At 53.1% G+C, this 17,929-nt stretch overlaps 1 protein-coding gene across 5 annotated transcripts in view; it reads right to left on the bottom strand.

The window, feature by feature from the left end:
• The window catches only part of LHX6 (LIM homeobox 6), a 24,385-nt gene extending 6,456 nt beyond the window's left edge, over positions 1 to 17,929 (bottom strand). For 2 of the 5 annotated variants that reach the window (XR_010989509.1, XR_010989508.1), the window contains exons 1-10: positions 17,855 to 17,929; positions 17,184 to 17,324; positions 16,642 to 16,824; positions 16,440 to 16,561; positions 10,529 to 10,749; positions 7,895 to 7,995; positions 7,715 to 7,810; positions 5,556 to 5,730; positions 4,735 to 4,838; positions 2,370 to 3,058 (exon numbers count right to left, since the gene is read on the bottom strand). Coding sequence is in view for 2 of the 5 variants with exons in the window: in XM_068155814.1 (XP_068011915.1) it covers positions 3,038 to 3,058; positions 4,735 to 4,838; positions 5,556 to 5,730; positions 7,715 to 7,810; positions 7,895 to 7,995; positions 10,529 to 10,749; positions 16,440 to 16,561; positions 16,642 to 16,824; positions 17,184 to 17,324; positions 17,780 to 17,929 (1,314 nt within the window). In the remaining 3 variants the exon portion in view is untranslated. Of the gene's footprint in view, positions 1 to 16; positions 3,059 to 4,734; positions 4,839 to 5,555; positions 5,731 to 7,714; positions 7,811 to 7,894; positions 7,996 to 10,528; positions 10,750 to 16,439; positions 16,562 to 16,641; positions 16,825 to 17,183; positions 17,325 to 17,779 lie in introns of those variants that run through there. The other 3 variants (XR_010989507.1, XM_068155814.1, XM_068155813.1) reach the window with 3 other exon arrangements.

The following is a 17,929-nucleotide window of genomic DNA, read 5'->3' as shown; positions in this document are numbered from 1 at the left end:
TTCTTACATTCTTGGTACAGTTGAGTATTTTCCATACACATAATTAGCTCTAAAACTGCACAAGCTGAATTGCTTCCAGTTTTTGCAAACAATTTGGGCTTAATATAAACAGAGCCTGATTTCTGAATTAGCAAAGCTACTCCTGGCTACTTATGGGGGCATGTGCCCCAAGTCCGTGCGGGGCAGCTCGCCCCATGGGTAGTGGTGAGTCCCCTTCCACTGGAGAGAAGCATCCAAGTGCCCTTGCCCTTGGCTTTGCACGTCGGTCCTGTCAGTGGTATCAGTTACAAAAACACTGATGTACAGTACAGTACAGTTCACAAGTGGGGGGTTTTGATCAGTAACTAGGCTGGTATTTAGCAGATACACATTTAACAGTTTTCCTTTCATTGCACTGCCAAGACAGAGGAGGCATGCATCACACCAGTTTCTCCCTCAACAAAACAGCTGTGGAAATCTCAAGTACTGTGGAATGTCAAGTTACAAGCCTGAAGTCTCTCCTTCAGTCTTAAATGAATTAACTACCCATTCCTTTATGGCACTAATTCCACAACTAAATGATCATTAGGATGTGCAAGCACAAATGAAGAAGAAAGTCGGGCCCCAGTGGCCCTGCTGACCACCACCACTCTGTTGCATGTGGACACAGCAGCCCACCTCAACCTCACAATTACAGATGCTCCGCCAACAGCCAACAAAGGGAACATCTGTCCTGCACTCACTGCCACAGACAAGGACAAAGTGACTGCAGAGGGTGCAATTGGTGACTGTCCCCTCCCTGAGGGGATGCCTCTGCAGCCGTGGTTCCAGTCAGGTCAGGCATGTGCGAGTGCCTTGTCACTGGCTACTCATTGGAAATGCTTATTTGCACATCAGGAGGTGACAACAGCACTTTGTGGACATGATTTCCTCTCTTCTTTCACATGTTATTTTAAACTGGGGATAGAGCTGCTAGCTGCAATTAGACAGAATACTGGCCTAACTGTCCAAGGTATTGCCATCACACTCTTTCTCTCTCTGTATATTTTTTACTGCATACACACACACAGAGGTGTGTGTGTGTATGTGTATGTCTGTTCCAACAAATATCAATGCATGCTTGTACTCAGTTACTTCTCCAACTGAAAGACCTTGGTGGCCACCATAGCAGACATCTGCATCTCCTTATGCCATTGCCCATGGGACAGAGCAGCAAGCAGAGCTACGTGTCCAGCTGTCAGTGCCACTTGGAGCCTGGGGGCACGGTCAGGAGGAGGCCTGCTGTGTGTGTGATATGGGCTGGCCAAACCCATGGGCTGGCTGCCTACCCGGACGATGTTGGAGATTGATCCAGGATCTCCCAGAGACAAAAACACGTGTATCTACAGTTCAGATTAAAAACAAGTTATATAACGGATGGATTCCTGTCTTCTGTTCCTCAGGCACAGTCCAGTCATATTCTGCACTAACTGTGGCTCATAGTAGGCTTTCACATTCTTGGAAGTGCAGCCTCACAGACACTTAGCAGCAAGACAGACCCGTGTGCTTGTGTGGAGAGAGGTTTCCTTACAGACCTGCTCTTGGCTTGGTGCAAACTGAGAAGGGCTGGCAAAGGTTACTTGTTTACTTTTTGTTATTACCATCAATGAAACATCATTTCAGAGATTTTTTCCTGATTTGGGGCCAGACTGATGAGCAGTTCCTTCGCTGTCACAATGAGCCCTGCAGTGCCTGCCCCTACAGCAGCAGTCCCCTAGGATGCAACTGTGTCCGAGGATTTGGCAGGAGCAACAGCCACACTCCGGCAAGGGAGAGCAACAAGAGGGCAGAGGGAATCAGAGCGACGCTGTCAGATCCCATCACCTTGCTGTCCAATCCCATCACCTTGCTGCCCAGTCAGCTAGCTACTGTTCCTGCTGGCCTTACTGTGGTTTTCACCTTTTTAACTGGTCCCCAGTTTCTACCCCGCTTTTCCCACTGATTGAACCTGGATCCACACCAGGGCAGAACATTTCTAACACCTTTACGGCCAGCTTCCATTCTGGCTTTCCCAGAGTATGGAGTGTCTGAGAGTTTTGTTTAGGTACATTCTGAAATCACCCATTTGTGATCCAATATGACTCCAAGGAAATAAAGTAGCTTGTTAATAAAGAACAAGAGTTTAAAAAAAAAAAAAACAAACCAAAACCAAAACAAAAGTCAAATAAAAACATTTGGCAGATGGCTGTGAGAGGAGAGAGATTTTCAGCGTGCTAAGAACAAGCCAACAATCAAAAACTTCAGGGTGCTAAACCTGGCTCTGCCACCAATCCCCACAGTTCCTCTCAGTTTAGGACATCTTGGTTTCCCCTTCTATAAAACAGGGGGGAAAAACACTAAGATTTACTTACCTTAGAGTGATCAAAGGACATGTGATTCTAAAGCACTTTGAGAAGGAAGAAAAACTGCCTATTTCCAGCTGGCATCATGTTTTCCACTTAGTGGAGTCTTGGCTACCCACGAGTTTGGCTCAGGAAGGTCTGTGTATACATCGAGTTGCTGAGCCAAAAAGACCACTTCAGATTTCACACATGCAAGTGGAAATAAGGAGGGATGTCCGTGAACCGACAGTGCTTCACTGGTGCAAAAAGAGAATCAGGCCAAACCACATCAGTTCCTCCTTCCTTTACGTTCAGAGGTGACCATCGATCCCCCTGAGTCTCAGCATGTTCTTGTTCATTCATATTCCCATGGGATGGGAGCAAGATTTGCAAGCACAGTAGAGTCACTAACTTTGACTGTGTCTGGCATTGCCTTGGAGAGACTCACGGTCATTCTACAAGTCCACAAGAAACAAGTGAAAAATGTAACTCTGCACTCAACATACACATACACAGAGTGTCGCTGGAGAAATAATAGTGGCTGTTAGGTGCTGGTCAATGGCAATAACTGAGAGTGCTGGATCTGAGTTTCTCCTGCATGACTGATAACCATTGCCTTGGGCTGGAGGCTGCATTTCAGCGGCTGAGGGGCAGTGGTGCTGGTAGCGCCATGGGCAGGTGAGGAAGAGTTCGCGCAGTCAGTACTGAAAGAGGATGACCTAGGTGGGAGAAAGGGGAGCCAAGAGTTAGCTACTTTCAGGGACAGGCAGAAATGTGCTTTCAGGGCCCAACAGAACAGACATGGGCCCTGCTGTGGCAGCCACTTCCCAGTCAAAAAAACCTCTCTGGACCCACTGCTTGCTGCAGAGCTGCTAGCCCTGCCCATGGAACAGAGCCAGGCAGGGAAGGCACAGGCAGAGATAACAGGACTGTGGCAACACACAGCCTGAAAGAGACAGGCACTTCTGGTCACACCTTTAGCTATGAAACCACATCATACTGGGCAACACACTGAAACCAGTGTTTAAATTATTCATTCTGATATACAGCTACCATGAAAGATGAAGACCATTGCCAACAGTCCCCTATCCACCTCAAACCACTGCTCCTCACTGCTCTGCAAATACAGCATCTGCCCTTGCCATCAGGCTGAAGAAGCAGCCATTGAGCTGGTCACAGATTGGTTCTCCCACAGCCACTGGGCTGGGTACCCCAAGAGAAGCATTCACATGTGTTTTCCCAGGACCTCAGCTATCACTGCCTTTAAAAAAGTTTGGATGTGGAAAAAGAGGCTGCTTCAGGTTTCAGGAATTCAATGTGCAAGTGATTGTCTGGAAAAGGAGCTGGTCAGGGGCAGCTCTGTGTCCTGAGAACCCAGCTCTGTAACAGCTGCGAGTAAGTAATTGCATTTAAATCAGAGGAACTACTTGCTGCAGTGAACTTTCACTGGATGACAGCACCAGGACTGTACAATATTTTCTGAAAATGCTCCAGCTTGCTGTGCAGACATCATGACAAAATGGTAGCATTTATGCTGAAAAAGTAACTTTGCTCTGGTCCTGCTTGTGCTTATCAAAACAGAGCTTAATGAGCTACCACTGCTGCACTGAACAGAGAGAGATGCTTGAGAACTAACAGTAAAGACAAAAGCTGAAACCAGTAAGAGCTGCCAGAGGGTCAGCATTTCCTCAGAAGGAAACCACTTTAAGTGGGATTCTAAATAAAATCTTATGAGTCTAAGCATGTTTCAAAAGACTTTCCCCCAAATAAGCTGTGTGTTAGAACAGACAGACACTGGGTGCTGAGCAGAGCAATATCAATATGCAATAGTGTTTTCTGGCCAGACATTGTGAAATATCATTCCTACTTCAGATATTGTAACAGCCAGTTGTTATTTTTTTAAGCAATACTGAAATCCCCAAGAAATGAATCTTTCTTAATAACTCATGAAAAACTGGAAAGTTAGCACATGCTAAAGGTCCTCCTGCACTGCTGTTAACAGCCAGTTGCTGTTTGCACCAACAGTGTGTGCAGAGGGCTGAGGAGCAGAGCGGGAGGAGGGAGCTGATTGCACACAGGATGTGGAGAAAGCAGAGAGAGGAGTTCAGGCAGGAGGATGACAAAAGCCATCGGTGAACACAAGGCACAGCAGCATCCCAGCACATCACAACAGCAAGGGGTATTCAGTGAAGGACAAAGTGATGCCGTTGTCACCAGCAGTTGGTACATCAATCTAGGGCCACCAAAACTAAGACACATGAGTGGGCAGCAGCTGCCAGAGATCAGCTGAGAAGCAGTGATGCTGACAAGAGACAGCAGTGGCAATGAGATTACACAAAAAACTTTGCTACAGTCAAGGTTTGGCCCCAAAACCTGCAACAGGGACTACAATTACCTTCTCACCCCTATTAGATAGTGGTCCTTCCATGTCTGCTTTGAGGTGTACTGGTGGAGCAGTGTAGGGAAGTCTACAGTGCACTTGTCCACACTGTACCTGACCTGTGGATGAGAAGAGGCTTCAGCCTCTGTTACTACAAACAACACACACACACCAACCAGCACAATCAGGCTCCCAGTGGGGAGCAGCTGGGGACAGCACAGAAGACGAGGTGCTAATGGATCAGGCAAAGGGGCAGCAGGAAGCCAGGTTTTACTACAGCCCATGTGCACATGGGAGGGGAGAAACCTCACAATGGTCATGGAGCCAGAATCTCCCTTCAGTCAAAGCTGCCTGCCACTCACAAATGATTCACTGACACTTGGCAGCCGTTAGAGAAAGCAACTCTGATCTTCTGAGCAGGAAGATCACTTGATCACCATGCTCAACAGCACACATTCATGCCTCTTCTCCATGACAAACAAAGTACAAGGAAGGCCAAGAACAAGTCAGATAAAATCAAGGGCAGTGACTTTTCTGGTGATGAGGTATGGAGTGAAAGAGGCTGCAGCAGCCCCCCCCTCTCCTAGTTCTCTCATCTGGGGCTCCCTGTAAGTGGTCCTTCAGAAAAACCCAAAACAAAGTTCATCAGATCAGAGGAGGAGCAGCAGGTGCACCAGCCATGCACCCACAGTACAAGGGCATCATTGACAGCACTCATGGGGCTACCATGAGCCATGGGAGCCATCGAGCTGTTTACTGCCTGCTCCCAGGGAGCACCCCACTGCCCTGCCCTCCCTGAGCACCCTGTTGCCAGAGCCCTGTGAGCCCACACTTACTTTCTATGTATCCGTGCAGCGTCACCATGCGGGCCCGCTCCGGGCTGCTGAAGGGCGAGTAGTGAATGTCATCAGAGAGCGAGGAGGGGATGCGGGACGGGGGCGCTCCCGAGGGTGGCACCGTGTGCTGGGGGGTGTGTTTTTTATGGCGGGCTCTGCAGTTTTGAAACCAAACCTGAAACAAAAGCAGCAAACCCTGTGTCAGTGCAGACAATTGGACTGAAGTGTGCTCCTGCACCAAGCCCCTACAGTGGGTGTCTCTTATAACCATTAAAAAACCAAAAGGAATCAATTTCAGAAATCTTCACACTGAAATACCACACCAGTGTTCCACCAGCTTCCAGGGTTTGGTGTTTTTACTCTCACCAGAGAAAGACTTTTGGCTCAAGACAGTGCAGACATTAGGATGCCTGCAGTGGCATCTCCACTGTTGATTTGTCTCGGTCAAAACCAACGTTGCTCTTTACTAGGGTGATTTAAACTTTCAGCCTTGTCGCAGGAGTCACTCAGTGAAATACCCTGGCTAGGTGATGCAGAAACTCACATTGATGATTACCTTATTCCCTCTCACACCAACATAGTTTTAACAAGGATCTGCTCCCTCAGCAGGAAGGGCTGTGAAAGGCCTTGGTAACAGCACAGTACCAGCCAGGCAGAATCACCTCTTGTATCCACATCTGGTTGGGTTCATCCATCCCTGCACATGCAAAACTTCATCCCTGCACAGCTTCCACTACCAATGATGGGAGCATCTTTCAAGGTCTTATTTAGATCTTAACCTTCAACCCCAGCCAGCCCAGCCTAAAAATATGGCTGAGATCAGCTGGGAAATGTGTGAGCATTGGCAAGGCGAGGGACTAGGGGAGACAAAACTGAGTAAAAGCTTAGAGTAGGAGAAGACATGACTACAGGGACAATGAAAACAATACTGTTCTAATCACTTGTGGTTTGTTGTATTCAGAAACCACAGCAGCAGAACATTAAAGATGAGAAAGGAGAGTGCTGTGTGGGATACAGCCCTAGTCCATAAAAACAGCAGGTATGAGCCCTCTGCATATATATCACTGCTTTTAATTAAAGGAATAGTTAGGGGATTACATCTTAGAGCTAAAACATGCATGTAAAGAGGAGGTTTTTTAATGCCAATGTGGTGATTTCTTTCTTATGCTTTAATTTTTGAAAGAGAGCTGGGAGTAAAAATCTTCTCCAAGGCTGAGCGAAGATCAGCCCTGAGGCCAAGCACACTGGACCAGGGAGAAGGAAACTGTTGTAAGCATTTGACAAATTGTTTCCTACTCAAAGAGCCTCTTAAAAATATCCACATAAAAAATAGTCCAGTGTGCAGGCTGCTTGGTCTGAGCGAGATGAAGAATCTCAACAACTGAGGCTCAAGCCAGGTTTTCACACATGAAATTTACATGTGTTGTTGGCAAAACAATCCTGGATGAAAGCTCCAAATTTGTTTTAATCACTGGTGTTTTTATTGTAGGCAGAACATATGTCAGCAGAACATTAAAGTCAAGAGAATAAATGTCACTGAGGGGCAAAGCCAGGCTGTCCCCAGAGACACCAAGCTGGAAGCTGCTGAAGGACATTTCTCTCAGTCCTAACAGCACTGCTCTCCCTCCTCTCACAAAGACCACAAGCGTGGGGACTTCCCTGCCACTGTGTCCCCTGGGGCTGCAAAACTCCTTTTTCATCGAATTTCTCGACCCCAACTCTTCCTCAAGCAACTGATTTTACCTGCTCATGGCAGGAGCAGCTGCCAATGGCCAGGAAAATGCCCACATTGTCCATGCCTGCCGTCAGGGCAGAGCATAGGGCTGCAGGGACAGCAGCTTTCCTGCCCAGCAATTTACTGGGACTGGCTGGGGCTGTATGCTGGGATTTTTCATTGCATCATAAGGGGAAAAAATAAATAGAAAGCCCATGAGCAAGACAGAGGGAGGACAGCACTGGCATCACTACAGGAGCCCATGAAGCTGACAGGCTGGTGAGCTAGCACGAAGCTGCTGAATGCTGCAAGTCCTGGGGCTGACATGTGGTGGGATCAAGGAGCTGCAGGGATGTGAGTCCTATCTAGTACCAGCCTTTTGGTCCACCCCCTGCCCAGCTTGGGTGCTACTTGGCCAATGGTGCCTGCACCCTGCCCACCTCACCTGAATGACTCTCCGACTGAGCCCTGTCATATCGGCCAGCTTCTGAAGCGTTTGTGCGTCGGGGTTGTTGTCCTGAGCAAACTGTGCCTGCATGACCTGGGCAGGAGAAGAGGAGAGAAAGGGTCAGGATGAGGCTGGGGAGCCACGGTCCCTCTGAGTCCCCTGGCCCAGTCCCACTACCTGCAGCTGCTCGGCGGTGAAGGAGGTGCGAGCCCTCTTGGCTGGCTTTGGCTGGCTGTCCTGCTCTGAGGGCACAGCCCCCTCCAGCGTGATCCCATTGCCTACAAGAAAGAAGCTCAATGTGTCACAGGCCAGAAACTGCCCTGCCCAACAATCTGCTTGTCACCCCTGCATGCAACAGCTGCTCCGTTGGGGGAAAACAAGCCTGGCATCACGGCATGGGACACCCACAGCCTGCCTTGCTGCAGGCAGTTGCAGAAAGAGCAGAACGGGCACCATTGTTCAGGAGCTGCTCCAGGTTGCTGAGCCCCTCCACACACCAGGAAGGAGACATCAACACCCCCAAGGAGGTTACCAAGGAGGTTAAATAAAAAGCATACAGCAAGCTGTTGGAAGCTGCAGGGAAAGAGGGATGGGGAGATGGCAGCAGGAGATGGGTGTCAGTATGATGTGTGAAGGAAAGTACTGATGTTCGGCTAGCCCTCACTTGTGGCCACCACGTGGCCACAGCCTCCAAGAAATGTCTCACAAGTGAACTCTGCCTCCACAGAGCTCACCAATATCCACCACTCCTGCCCCACACTACTCCCTGCAACCTCATCTTCCCCCATGGGTGCTGTCTCCATCAGTTGTTAAAGGTATTTTTGTTCCTTTCCTCATTCCCAGATCCTTCAGATCCACCCCAGACTTCTCCTCCTGGGTCCCAGAAGAGCATCAAGAGCAGCACCATCTCCATGGCCTTATGGGTCACAGAACCAAATGTGATTCCCAGGCTCTGGGCAGCAACAACACTGAAGGAGGATGTGCTGGGAAGCAACTGTCCACCCGCCTTGGGGTAAGCCCACCCATGCTTGCACAGCTACAGAGCCTGTGGGCAAGGCAGCCGGAGACAGGGCTCCTCACTGGGGTCCCTGCCACAGCCTGTCATGCCTGGCCCTCTCCACAGTGCGGGTGAAGCACCAGCGAGTGATGGATGAGGGAAGATGCCTGAGCAGTGCTGGCATTCACCCCGCTCCCAGGATGCGCCTGCACCACCCGGCACATGCACTGCAAGCTGGACTGGGCTGTGATTGTCTTGGCTGGAGTTGAAGGACTTTCTCATATAGTTTGACTTGTTCTTTTCAGATGATGAATGGGACTCTGACTTCAGCAACGTCTGTTTATTTTTCTTGTATGTAAAACCTCATGTGCAGAAGAAATTGCTGGGTAATTACTGGAGGAGGGGAGCATGGCCCTCACTGCAGCAACTGCAGCTCTCTGAAGTGATTCCTGTCCCCTTCTCAAAACTAGAAAACACTTGGACACAGACACAGACAGTGTGCCCCAGCACTGCTCAACACAATGGAGCTCAGCCAGCACCACAAGGTCCTTAAGAGCAGCTGCAAATCTATCACCTCAGCAGGGGTAATGGCTCTGCAGGAACCCCCAGTGACACACTTTGGCATCCTCACACCAGCCTCCTCCTCCAGGCCACACAGCTTCTCCCCCTCCATCTCTGCTCCCTACGACCTCTCTTGTGCCTTCATAGCAGCCAACCATATGAGCCAACACGCCGCGAGCCACGTCCCGAGCCGGGACCCTCTCCGCCCAACCGGGCACTCTGTTTTCATTCTCTTACTCACCACTGTAAACAGAAACACTGATTATTTTCGTGTCAGGTTGTTAATGGTTTCCACGTGCTGCATGGACCCAGGCATGGCATTTGTCTCCCAGTGCCCACCAAGCACTAGCAAGTGGCACAGAAGGCTGGAGCTCAGCTGCCAGTCAGGGGCAATGCCCCAGCAAAGCCCCAGCAGGGTCCTGGGTGTGGGGCCGTGGGAACAAAGTCATGTGATCAAAGCAAACATCCTTGAAGCTGCCATGGCCCTCTCTCCCCACAGGCACAAATGCAAGAGGGAAACAAACCCATCCTTGGCCATGTACAAGTGAGTTCCTGCTGCATGAAACCCAGGAGGTTGTCTGTCCCCTGAGCTGTGATCACTGCCATATCCCAGGTGCTTTCCAACACTGGACAGCCCCTGGCACTACCTGTTCTCCCTGTGCACCACGTTAGACTACCCACGCCAATATGTTCCTCCAAGCATCTCTCTGGCCAGTGTCACACTAGAAGGACGGGGCTGGGCATAAGGGGATAGGAGCTGCAGCATTGGGTGACCTCAGTGTCACAGACTTGATTGGGAAAGCAGAGGCTGGCCATCTGCTTGCGGCATGCCGCAGTGGGGACTACAGTGGTGTGGTCCAGCTGGGAGAGGCACATCCCCAGGCAGGCAGGGCGGGTGGAAAATGATGGGAAGGTTTTGTCAGATGGCCAGCTTTCCCACCTTCTTAAATTCATGACTCACAGCCTCAAAATCCCAGCAGCTTCCTCGTGTACTTCACACCAGGCTGCGCAGGACCACGGTGTTGTCCCCAGCATTGCCCGCAGTACACAGGTCTGCAAGGCACATTGGCCACCCGCATGAGCCCTCTGTGAGTCCAGGGCCTCATTTCCAATCCCCCATCCCCCAGGACCACCCATTATCCCATTTTTACAACTGCAGGACCAATCCCAGCACCCTGTGATGGGGTTCAGCACAGGGAAACAGGGTCAGCTCTAAAACATCCCCAGGGCAAGGCCACAACAGGGCTGCATACCATTTTCCGCCGCTCTCTTGAGGTTCTCTATCATGGTGTCGTAGTGAATCCGGCACAGCACCTTCTCCTCCACCAAGCCAAACTCCTCGCCAGTGGAGAGCTGCCGCTTGCAGGAGAAGCAAGCGAAGCAGGCGAGGTGGTAGGCATTGCCTCGCGCTCGCCGCACCCAGTCGCTGGCATAGATCTGCCTGCCGCAGCGGGCGCACTTTGTACCAAACCGGCTGCAGGAGGAAAAGAGGCAGAGTGAGGGCAGGCCAGGTGAGGGCAGGCAGCACAACACTGGGGCACGGGCACTGCTGCTGGCCCTATTGCTCACCCCATCCAGCCCAAACCCCACAATATCAATGCAGAGAAAGAACTAATGTGAAATGATCCCACCAGCACCATTTCTCTATGGAAAGGTGGAATGGGCATTGGCACAGGCAGTGGCATGGGCAGTGGCAAGGGCAGCAGTGTGGTTAGGAGCAGGGTGTGACTTGCCCTGGCCCCATGGTAGCAGACATGTCCAAGGAGCTGAGGTGACACAGCTCCATGAATCAGCTTCCAAGCCCGTGGGCTTTTTCTTTTGATAACAGCCCGTGTGAGACTTGAATGGAAACTGTGTCGGAGCCGGTTCTCTCCCACTGCCATAAATCAAAACATCTGTTTGCTCCTCACACATACAGGCACAGGCATCTGCTTTTTCCTCCTACGAGGAGTCTCCTCACTGCAAGAGGACAGCAATTGCACTTAAGTGAGTTATGTTGGAAAGTAGCTCAGTGCAGTGAGGAGGCAACAAACAGGCAAGCTCTGGGTGCTGGGTGATTGTGTGCTTCCAAAATTCCCCATTTCTGCCCAGCTGCTGCAAGCCAAGGGCAGGCGATTGACAGAGGGGAGCTGCAGACATGGCCCTGTGGCCCTGAACCTCCAGCCGCTGCCTACTGGGAGGTGCTGCCTGCAGAAAGGGTCAGGAATGGCCTTCATTTGGCTTCTGCATCTTAGTGTAACTGATGCTTAAAATAACAACTGCAGCAAGCAGCAGCAAGAACAGGAGGGGAGAAGCAAGCATCTCCTCTGTCACCACGGAGCTGGCACTGGCTCCAACAAAGCTTCCTTGTCCCTCCCCAGTGTACCCACCATTGCCTCAGGCTCCCTGAAGAGTCCCACCCTACCCCACACTGCATCTGGGCACTGCATGGTCCTTACCCTCAAGCTGTCCACTGACACCCCTGCCTGAGCAGTTCCAGCATTTCTCAGTGCAGGCACAAAACACCAAGACCACAGACCTCCAAGAACCACAGACACCCCACACGGCACAAACATCCTGCAGGGCACAGACATGCTGCATGGCACAGACATGCTGCACTGCAAACCCTTGGGTTTCAGTCAGCCCAAGCAGCCCTATCCCCAGCCAGCCCTGTCCCCAGTCAGCCCACAGCAGCCACCACTCACTGCCTGTGCCTGACCCCATGCCACAGCACTGCTGTTCACCACGGGCTCAGCAAGATGCAGAAAGGCCGTCGTGTGCTGCAATAGCTAATTGCAAAACTATCTGGGAGAAAGAAAAGGTTTCCATTTTTCAGCCTGACTATAGCTGACCAAGAAAAGGGGGGAAAAAAAAACACCCAACCAACAGCACTGATTTAGAGAGGACATTTCTGTGCTGAAATTATACAGAGACTTAGCTAAGAGACTTCACTAATTTACTTCAGATGGGAACATTGTAAACTGACTTTGTGCCAGCTAGTTTATATAAACGCACAAACAAAAGAACTGTATTAATTTTTTATTTAGAAGTAAAGATCATTCCTGTAAATTGAATTACTTTGAACAATGTGCTATGTAAACAGTCGTCCTTGCTGAACTGTATCAAACGAGGGGCAGGCTCACCAAGCTAATAGCATGTGGTAATCGCTGCTCCCCGCTCGGATCACAGCCTGCTGCGGGGAGGTGGGGCATAGCACAGGGATGAGTGTGTCCCAGCAGCTCCCAGACCCAGGGGAAACTGGGGCTCAGGGCACTGTGTTGCAAAAGTCACACGCCCCCATCACACGCCAGCTGGGAACTGGGGGATACACTCAGGTGTCCCCAGCCCCGCCGTGTGGTGTCCCCTGGGGCTAGGTGGGATGCCTAGATTGGTGGCAGTTCCTAGGGAGCAAGGCATGGGCTGATGAGGTTTGGAGAGTTCCTGGGGCTATGGCAGCCAGCACAGGTAGGGGCTAGCATCACTGTCCCCTGACAAGGCATGGCACAAGCAGTGCCCAGCAAGAGATTACGGCTCAGCAGCCAGATGCAGGCATGGAGGATGTGCAGGGTGCAGCACCGGCAGCCACTGATGCTGCATTCATAGCTCTTGGCCAGCCATCTGCCTCCAGCAGCGACCACAGCAATCAGGTTTTACAGAAACCAAGGTGAGCTGGGGCCAGGCAGAGGCACCCACTGCCACCCAGCAGGGACACACTGCTACCACCAGCAACACAGGAACGGGGAAAGAAATGCCTATGAGCAGCTGCCCCAGCCCGTCACCACTGGAAGCAATGACACTGAAAACAAACCAGGCTTTAATTCACCACTCCCAGGGCACTGAGAGCCCGCAGAGACCTGTCAGCAAGGGCCTACAGGGCACCAGGAGAGGACCATCCCATGGCTCCTGCCACCTGTCTGGCAAGGATGAGGAAGGGGACAGGGCCATACTGCAGCAGGAGACACAGAGCTAGAGGCTTTCCCTGAGCCTAGCATCACAGCACAGGACAGGGCAGCACCAACATCTGCCAGAGCCATCAGCTCAGACCCCACACGCATGGTCTGTGGTCGGGTGCTGCCAGCTATCCATAACCACTATCACCAGGAGATGTAAACTGCCAACAACATTACCAGGAAAGACTCATCCTGGAAAGACTCATCCTGCCTCCCCCAGGGGCAGCTGCAACATCTGGGGTGTGGGAAGACCAGAGGCAGGAGGACATTCTAGTGCATCCTGGTTTTTACATGCCACCTGCACCCAGGTGCCACAGCTCCCTGAGTCCTACTGTACATCCCTTCCTGCAGGGACACAACAAGGGCTACCTGGAGCCAGCCACAGCTACAAACATCCCAGTCCCCTTCCAGGCCTGCTACATAGGAAGCCTCTAGTACTGCTCTTGGAGTCAGCTGTGGTTTCTAGACATCATCCCAAATCACACAGCAGACCAGCAGTGGGCTGCTGCAGTGAATCCATCTCCATACTAAGCATAGCAGTGCTCCAGCAGAAGCATCATCCCGGTGGGACACAATGGTGAGTGTGACAGAGGCCATCTGAGCCACAGACCGGCTGCAGGTGCTGGCCAGCCTGTGGCACAGCTCTTTTGTTGTGCCAAGCCCCAGGAACACACACCAGGGTCAGTGATTTCATGCTGTGTGCACAAGGGCTGCCCAGTGAGACAGTGAGCCATGAGAGTCACAGTGAGAATCAGACCAGGATCACATCAGGCCTTCCTTGACCAGAGCCATGCAAGGTTGGCTGTGAGCAGCCTTCACATCGCCCAGGAACACAGCGTTCTGCTCAATGAGCTCCAATTTTAATTTGGTTCTCCTCAAATCAGTGAAGCCCTGGATGCCAAATGCAATTATTTGACAAGACACAGGAAACAGCAGCGTTTGCTTAAAAATGCATACAAGGCCACGGAGCCGTGGCAGCGCCAGCACTTGTGCAGCCCCTCGCATGAACGGGGAAGGGAAGGTCAGGCAGACCAGGCCCAAACACACTCTCTGTTGGACAGTGGTGCAGTGTCCATGAATGTTCAGCCCAGACCAAACAGCCCAGCCTTGGCTGCCCAAAACCAGCCCCATTTCCCGGGGTATCAGCGCTGGTAGGATGAAAGCCACCGTGTGCTCCATGCAGAGAGCATCACACCAACCCTTCCCATCTGCCTTGGCTCCACAGACCCGCATGTGCTAGGATGGGGTTTCTGCTTTGCTTTAAAAACCCACAACAGCCCCACAATTCATCTGCAGTATATAACAGATACTAAACCCCATCTCACACGGTAGATTTGTCTTTTGCCAAGTGCCGGATCCCGGCTGTCCTGGGCTCAGCAACCTGCTGGCCAGGATGGTCCTGGAGTCGGGAGGGTGCCGAGGTCGGGCGAGCCGCCCCCCGAGCTGGGGGGCAGCTAAGAAATGTCTGCCCGGACCCGCCCCGGCCCTAGGCAGAGGCTCCCGGCCGCGGACCGGTCTCGACGACGGGGCTCAAGCCGGCGGCTCCACCCGGGAACAGCGGGAGCGACCCTCCCCCGCTGTCCGCCGCGGGCACCGATCGGAGCCTGCCCGGAGCTCGGCCGACGGTCATAGCGGGCTGGGGGGATCGGAGAGGCCCAGCGCCCGGCCGACTCCCAGACCTGCCGCTCCCTCTGCACCACGTTCCACAGAAAAAAGCCAAAACAACTCCTTCCCCAAACCCCATCTTCCTGTGCAAAAGTCAAGTGCAAAGGGCGGATTGGCAGCCTCCTCCGCCCCCTGAACCAGCCGCCCAGGAATCAGGGGGGTCCCGCTGTCCCTTCAGCGATTTTCGTTTTGGTTCTGCCCCGGCATCCCCGGTGCCGACGGCAGGACCCGCAGAGCTCCGCCGGAGCGAGGGGGCTGCGAGGGGACTTTCAGCTAACCAGGATTAATTTTAACAGCTGTTACTGGCTGTACTTGCCCGGAGGCAGTTTAGAGACCCAGCCGGTGCTTTAAAACCGCATTTGGAAATGCCACTCTTTTAAAGAAATTTTTTAAAAAATAAAAATCACTAACGCCATCGGAACGATTATTAATTAATGAGAACGCTGAAAGTGCCCAGAAGCAACAAAACGGCACCGCTGACACCCCTAAACCCTCCTGTTGAAAATTAAGGATATTTCAGTGAAACCACAAATAAATAACAGTTTAAAACTAAGAATACACAAAAATAACAAAGACGAGGGCGAAGAAAGCAGAGTTCTCCGACCTCTCGGGGACTGATCCGGCGCTGGGAGCCCACGAAGCGGCGCACGGAACCCCGGATAACCCGGTACGTGAAAACCCTCTCGATGAAAAACACCGGAGAAATCTCAAAGGTATTTCCACTGCCCCGCTGGCCGCGGCAGGACGATGCTGCCGAGCCCCCCGCGCCCCTGCCGGGGTCATTCCCATTTCCTGACCGTGATTCCTCTTCCTCCCGAGGAAAACTGTATTCCCTCATCCCAGTGGGATGAGGAAAATCAGAGTGAGGAGCTGGAATATTTAGTTAAATTCCAGTGAAGAACTCAAGATCCTCTGTCCCCTCATTACCACTCTTTTGGGAGAAAATTCCTGGTTTCAGGTTTATAACCAAAAAACCGTCGAAGCCCCCCTGCAGAACACGCTTCCCGGAGGATGCGGTTCCAGACCGAACCCAACAGCTCCAGCGAACCCCGGCCCGGCCGCAATTACCGGGACCTGTGCTGCTGGTCATTAGTTTTGGTTCTTCAACGCGCTCCTGCCACGGATGCTTCGGCATTTGCGGTGCTACATCCCAGACGGAGGTTTCCGAGAGCCGCTCTGCACCGCAGTTCCTCGATACGCGTTAACTCGCCTCCTAGCAGAGCCCGGGGCAATGCCGTTCAGCGGGCGTGTGTCTGGGCAAGGGGACAATTCTCCGCCGCGCAACCGGAGGGGTTCCCGCTGCAGTGCCTTGGCTCAGGGAGGCCCGTACAGCCCCGAGCGAGGGGCTCAGGAACCCTTTCGGGAGGAACTCCTCCGGGAGATGATGGAGCTGCACCCTAAATCCCTGTCCTCCCGGTGCCCCGAGGACATGCTTCTCTGCCTAGATGCTCCAGGGAGCCCAGAGGCTTTTCAAACCTTCTACCCGCCAGCATCGGAGCGGAGTCGGCCTCCTCGGCAGCCGGCGAGGATGCTGAGTCCCACCGGCTGCCCTCCAGCCCGTGTCCCCTACCTGAAATAGTCCATCTTGCAGAAGATCTCCTTGTTCTTGATGTAGCAGCTGTGCTGCTGCCGCAGCGAGGTGCGGCACACGGAGCACTCCAGGCAGCGGACGTGCCAGATGAGGTTGTTCACCTGCGACAGAGAAGGGGGCTGAGACCCGGGGCCACCCGCCGCCCCCCGCCGCCCGCCCGCCGCCCCCCGCCGCCGCTCACCTTGAGCAGGTACCGGTCGAGGATCTCCAGCCCGCAGCTGGAACAGACGTTCTTGCCGGCCGACGGCGTGGAGGATGAGGAGGATGGCGGGGAGCAGACAGATGGTGTGGAGGGTGTGCTGGGCGCTGAGCGGGCGTCCTCCTTCTCCAGGGCACCTGGAAGCGGCTCCCCGTCGGGCTGGGACTGTAGGCAGAGCCGCCGCGAGACCGTTAACTGAGGCACCGCCGGTCCTCACAAACCCGGCCCGGAGCGTCCCGACATCCCACAGCCTCCAGCATCCCTCGGCCCGGCGGGTCCTCGCAGCCCCTGCCCAGTGGGTCCCAGACGGTCCCAGCAGCAACCAGCCCGTTACGTCCCGACTGATCCCTGCAGCCCCCGGCATCCCCAACTCGGTGTGTCACGGTAGCAGCTCCCGGCCCGGTACATCCCTGCGAGTCCCTGAGAGTCCTTCGGCAGCTCCCAGTATCCCCAGACCACTCTGTCCCCGCAGCCCCCGGCCCAGTAGATCCCGGTGCGTCCCTGAAGCCCTCGGCCCCTCTTACCATGGCTCGAGCGTGTGGGTCGAGGCAGCGGACGTTCCCCTTGGGCAGCGGCTCCGGCGGCATCACCTTGCAGGAGAGAGCGGGAGAGGAAGGCTGCGGCTCCATGCGCCGGGCGAGCGCGGGGCACCCTATATAAACCGCCTCAAAACAATAAATAAGAACTTTCTAGTGGCCATTTAAATCCTTTACAACAAAAGCTGCGTCTCTTTAATGAAGCAATTTGAATGTGGATTGAATTCTCTCCCTGCCTGCACTTAACCCGGGCCTCTTGAAGTAATCGCTTGGTTCCCATGCGAGCCAAAGCGCTGAAAAAACCCCACAAACTACCTGCAATTAGAAATTGCCGTAAATGCCCGAGATAAGAGGTACCCAGAGTGTCAATTCCGGCTGTCAATCAGGGAATCCATCAGGCCACCCAAAGAATTGCAAATTTGATTTTTTTAATGGTAGTAATTAAAAATCGAAATTCTTCCCCCCTCTCCCTCTGCTGAGCATAAAACGCCCCAGAAAACGCCGGGATGGAAAATCCTCCCCTCAGGCACGGAGGCAGCGAGCGGCCCCAGCCCCGTCTCCGGCCCTGGTCCCCGACAGCAGACCGAGCCCGCCTTGGGCTGCCCGGTCCCACTCCCGGCCCCGACGGCAGCAGCAGCACCGGCGGCAGCAACCCTCACCTTGCCCGCCTCGGCGCCGGCCGGGGCGCGGCGGCCCGGTCCCCGGGGCTGCCCGCCCTCATGGCTCCGGTGCAT

This window comes from Melanerpes formicivorus, unplaced genomic scaffold, assembly GCF_026170545.1.
Source record: "Melanerpes formicivorus ecotype bairdi unplaced genomic scaffold, bMelFor1.0.p_v2 SCAF_33, whole genome shotgun sequence".
NCBI classification, from domain to species: Eukaryota; Metazoa; Chordata; class Aves; order Piciformes; family Picidae; genus Melanerpes; species Melanerpes formicivorus.
This window is presented reverse-complemented; position numbering and strand designations above follow the sequence as displayed.